General features: G+C 34.3%; 1 protein-coding gene across 1 annotated transcript; it reads right to left on the bottom strand.

Annotated features, from left to right (window-relative positions):
* Positions 1 to 4,530: 4,530 nt before the first annotated feature.
* On the bottom strand, positions 4,531 to 5,571 carry LOC141680755 (uncharacterized). Its single transcript, XM_074486889.1, has one exon. The coding sequence runs from the start codon at positions 5,569 to 5,571 to the stop codon at positions 4,531 to 4,533; it is 1,041 nt and encodes a 346-aa protein (XP_074342990.1).
* Positions 5,572 to 5,778: the final 207 nt, after the last annotated feature.

Below are 5,778 nucleotides of genomic sequence, written 5' to 3'. Positions count from 1 at the left end.
ATTTGATCTATAACAATATTATTTATTAATTTGTTAAAAGCCATACAAAATTGTTATACTTATACCAAACTGTTATGTTATACTACCTAACCAGTAGTAAGCAAGATAATAATAGATATGACAATCAACTAGAATCTATAATAAATAACAAAAATAATAAAAAATTGAAAATGAAAAATATAGGAGCCTGCAAAATGTTATATATATATCACAATATGTCATGAGAAATTGCTAACATTTCAACTGAAAGTAAACAACAATCCATTTCAGCTATCTAAATATTCTACTACAATAATATTCTAATACAATAATGGCTTCTCCAACAAGTGCTGCTTTTGCTTTTTAAAGAAAGAAGAGGAAGTCTCCGGGAAATCCATGAAAGATATGCTGTACATCTGCCCAGAACGCAGTTGTGACTTTCACCATCCTCCAAGAGCTCTCGGAGATTTGACTGGTATGAAAATGCACTTCTCTCGAAAACAAGGAAAGAAAAAATTCAACTGTGATAAGTGTAACAAAAAGTATGCTGTGCATTAGGACCTAAAAGCTCACAACAAGATCTGTGGTACAAAGGAGTATAAATATGACTATGGAAAAACCACTCCTCTGCCTCGCTGCCTTAGCAACCCTTTTGATGTAAGATGAACAATCCTTGATAAAACTATGAATATTTGAAACAAAAAAAATAATCAAAGATTAGAATTGACAACTTCTAAAAAATCAAATCAAAATTGAATGCATTAGAAACTACTGTTACCTTTAGCACATGGACAATGAAGTCATCTCCAGATCCGCTCTCCTCATCATCTTCGCAGCACAATTGATTTGCCATTTACTGAATTAAGAAGTTCTTAAATATGGTATGATGGGGGCGGTGATCTTGGGTTTATGCGGTATGTGCAACACCCCCGAACTTATATAGGCCGCTGGTAAAATATGGGAAATTTCTTGGAAATTTCTTATTCTTATAGGGGGTGTAATATATTGGAATTTTAAAGGATTTTTTTGGATTTAGAAAATTCTAGTGTATTCAATTTGGATTCTAAAATATCCTTTAAAATATGATGGTATTCAATATCGATTGAAAAAATTCTTTTAAAATCTGGGTTATTAAATTTAGATTTTAAAAAATCCATTAAAATCCGGTAGTATATTCAAATTTGGATTTTAAAAAATTCATTAATATCTGTTGATTTTCAAAAGTCGATGCATTTTTTGTATTTTTTAAAATCGCAGATTTTGATGGATTTGCTAGTGTATTTTATATTTTCAGAAATTTTAGCAAAATTCAAGAGATTTTGACGCGTTTGTAGAAATCAATATTCAAATCAACAAATCAGCAAGACTCTACTAGATTTATTTACCAACTCCGCTAAAATCCGCATAGAAAATAAAATCAGCCAAAATCAACAACAATAATTCAAAATCAATGCATTGTTATAAATCCTCTAAAATCTGAATAGAATACACCTGCTTAATTTTCATTAGTCAAGTGATTTTTTATATTTTTTCAATTTGTTTGTTATTTTTCTTCACTCATATATTTTTAATGTTTAAAAAGAATTCTTTTGTTTGTTATCTCTGTTTCAAAAGTGCCATTGTAAAAATCAGATATCTGTTTGATTAATATGTATATATTTTGATGCAAAAAATTAAAAATCATAATGCTTTTGTTATGGGTTGATGGTGAAATCAGCATATGCTTCCCCCAAAAGCTGAAAAAAGACTTTCCCCAAAAGTATGGGGGATTTGTTTTCTCTAACAGCAGTTTTTAGGTCAAAAACACTTTTCCCAAAAGAACCTTTTGAATTTTACCAAATAGTTCTGTCAGCAACAACAATACCAAAGACACCCCTAATTAGGTTCATTATTTTATTTAGTTATCTAAAAACACAATTCAAATGATAAATTTTGAATATGAGTCATTTCAAGATGTAATGAGTGCAACTGATTGTTAAAAGTCAACAAGAGTCATTAAAAGTTTGAACTTCGATACCTAATTTAAATTCTAATTTTTAATAAAATATGCATTTTTAGGAAATTAAATTAAACATATAATTTAATTTTTTAGAAACACAAGATGTAATTTATAAAAAAAGTTGCTTAGTGTAAATATATATATATATATAATTATATATATAAATATATATAAATATAAATATATATATATAAGGAATTGAAGCAAAGAATCAACTTTCTACATTCCAAGACTCCAAAGTCCAATCTAAGTATCAGACTTGTTCACCAAGTCTCCTAACTCTAACCGAATTCAAGGTTAGCCAAGTCAATATAAGGTGTCTCACTCCACAAATGAGAACTACGTTTTTGAGTTGATCGTTGGCATAGAGCAATGTATGCATCTTGTGAAGTCCGATTTGAGTCACGAAACACCTAAACAATCAATCAAGAGTCTAGAGCTCATGAACCCTAGTATTAATTACAACCTAGTTTTTACCCTCAACCATGGTAACCACATAAAGCGGAAATAACGTTCTTGAAGGAGCATCAATTGGAACTACTCAAACAATCTCATCCGCCATTGAGATTCCACCACACCCACTCTAGGGGTGAACCCTAAAAACTGGGTTCTGAACGTTGCATTCGTTGCACAATCTACGGGTTTTGAGATGTCAATTGTGGTACACCATAGGCCAATAAACCCCACATATGGGATGTCATTATACTCTGAGACTGTAATTGTTAAAAGTCAACAAGAATCATTCAAAGTTTGAACTTTATAACTAATTTATATTCTATTTTTTATGAAATAAGCAATTTCAAGAAATTAAATTAAACATTTTATAGCAATTTTAAGAAATTAAATTAAACATTTTATAGAAATAAATAATAAAATTTAATTTTTTAGAAACACAATATGTAATTTATAAAAAAAATTCTTAGTGTATATATATATATATGTATTGATAAGGAATAAAATAAACCAGAATTGCGTAATTAATATTGTATTAATTAGACTTAATATGGTCCATAAGTAAAGCACATTAAATAAGGTCTGAAACCTTAAATATTTATTATTTTGTAAATAATAAATATTGTGAAAATCAACTATTAAATAATATTCTATTGAGGGTATAATTTCTTGGAGTTTGGCGTCCAGGAAACATGAAAGGACAAAGAATCAACTTCCTGTATTCTAGGACTCCAAAGTTCAATCTAAGTCTGAGACTTATTGACCAAGTCTCTTAGCCCGAACCTAATTCAGGATTATCCATGCCTATATAAGGGGTCTCACCGCATAGATTAAAACTATTTTTTTGACTTGATCTTGGCATAGAGTAAGGTGCGCCTCTTGTGAAGGCAGATTTGAGTCACGAACTATGAGAGCAGTCAATCAAGGGCCTTGAGCTCAGGAAGCCTAGAATTAATTACGAACTAGTTTTTACCCATAAAATTTGGCATCATCTGTGAGAAGAAGACAACAACCATGGTAACCATACGAAGCAGAAATAATGTTGCTGAAAAAGCATCAACTGGAACTACTCAAACAATCTCATCTTCCATTAAGATTCCACGTCACCCACCTACTTTCAAGGGACGGCGAATCCTATCATACCCCAATATGGATCTCAGCCAATCCCGACTCTAGGGCGAACCCTCAAAACTGAACTCTGAATGCTCATTTGGGGTACAATCTACGGGTTTTGAGATGTCAACTGTTGTGCACCGTAGGACAATAAACACCACCTATGGGATGCCATTATACTTTGAGACTGGAGGAAGTAGGCTGCCCCTGATGCCTCAACTGCAACCATGGAATGATCCTAATTATAATAGAGGTCCTCCACCAATCAATAATGAACGAGATGTTCCTAGACCCTATACAATTGAGGATAGCGGAGAATCAACTAACGAGGATGCTCATCATAGGAGGAGATGTAGAGACAAAGAGCCCGTTGGATGTAGGCGCCCCACGCCCGTTATAGGTAGGCGCCCTGAGCTTTAGAAAACTCAAGGGGTAACATCCCAGAATTTTAATAAAAGGATACGTGCTCATGAAGCAGAAATCCTAAGGCTTAAGAGAGATATGCAGATTAGTCAGGCTAAATAGCCACCTTGAACAAATCAAGCTAGAGTAACTAGAGGAGTTACTGAAGTCATCGACTTGGAGGACACTCTCAGAAGAAAAATGACGAATTTCTCTCGAGGAAATGCCACCTTTTACAGCGGAGATCATGAATACCAGTATCACAAGGAAGTCCAAGATGGTCACCATAAAAGCCTATGATGGGACTGGGGATCCGGCAAATCATGTCAGCACTTTCTCTAATTCACTGATGTTGCAACCCGTGAATGATGCTATTAAATATCGGGTTATTCCTCAAACCTTATCGGGGATGGCCCAAAGGTAGTATAACTATTTTCCCCTGAATTTGATTAGATCCTCCAGAGAATTAAATCAGGCTTTCATCCAATAATACATCAGCAAGAAGGTACAAACGAAAAGTTCGGCTTCTCTTATGTGCATTGTGAATGGAGCAAAGGAATCCCTTAGGGACTACTTGAATCATTTCACAGAGGAGGCTTAAAGGTCCCAGATCTTGATAATAAGATGGCCAAGATTACTTTGCACCAAGGGACCCATGATATGTTCTTTAAAATGTCTCTAGCAAAACGTCCACCAGAGAACACGCTACAACTCCAACGTAGAGAAGGAAAGTATATCCAAGTTGAGGAATGTATGAACAAGACAGTGGTAAATAACGAGTCCGCTGGTGGAAAGAAGCATAAAACATACCAGAAATGTAACATAAAGGATAAGTATCCTTGGGTTAACACAGATTCTGATTCATCACCAAAGAAGGGTGGACCCAGGAAAAAATTCACTAAATATCCTTTCTCAAGTAATTGACCAAGGCTTAGGATATTATTCTTCATGTCAGGAACGTAATACACATCTTCAATGCTTCCTGGTTTGCCATCCTTTCTAGTAAAATGTATTTTGCCCTTTCCTTTCACTTCTATTCTTGATGAGTCTCCAAATGATACAACTCCAGAGTTTATTTCTTCTAAATCACTGAAAAGATGTTTGAGGCCAGACATATGGTTGATGGCCCCACTATCAAGATACCACATAATGTTATCTTCAGGAGCCATACCTTGGCATGCCATTAGTAGAATACCTTTGTCTTGTTGCTCCCCCGTCTCAGCAAAATTTGTATTTTCCTCAACCTTCTTGTTAAACCAGCAATCTTTGGCAAAGTGTCCAAGTTTTCCACAATTATAATATTTAACTGGTCTATTACCTCTTCCAGGATTTGTTCTTCCAATTCTGCCACGACAACGTCCTCGGCCACGCCAATTTTGTTGATTATTTGTTTGTATGTTTTCTTCATATATGCTGCTTCCAGAGACACGTCCTCTGCCTCGAGTAAAATTTTGATTTGAACGTCCACGTCCTCTTGCTGTTCCTCTGGTGTATTGTGTGTACAACGCCTTGTCCTTGTCTTCGATTGTGACACTACTCTTCAGTGCTTGTGATTCCGCCTCTCCTGTATTTAACAACCTCTCTGAATATGCTTGCAAAGATCCCATAAGTTGATTTACAGTCATAGTTTATGTATTATTTGATTCTTCAATGGAGATGCCAATAAGTTGCAGTTTTGTATTCAACGACCTCAATATTTTTTCATTTACACGGGCATCTTCAAGATTTTCTCCATAATTTTTCATTTAATTTACAACAGAAGAAACCTTTGTAAAATAGTCTGGAACTGACTCTGATTCTTTCATGCGTAATGCTTCAAATTCTCCCCGTAG

The sequence above is a fragment of the Apium graveolens genome, chromosome 8 (assembly GCF_009905375.1).
Source record: "Apium graveolens cultivar Ventura chromosome 8, ASM990537v1, whole genome shotgun sequence".
Taxonomy (NCBI): domain Eukaryota; kingdom Viridiplantae; phylum Streptophyta; class Magnoliopsida; order Apiales; family Apiaceae; genus Apium; species Apium graveolens.
The sequence above is the reverse complement of the archived record's forward strand: the minus strand, read 5'-3'. Positions and strand labels throughout refer to the sequence as shown.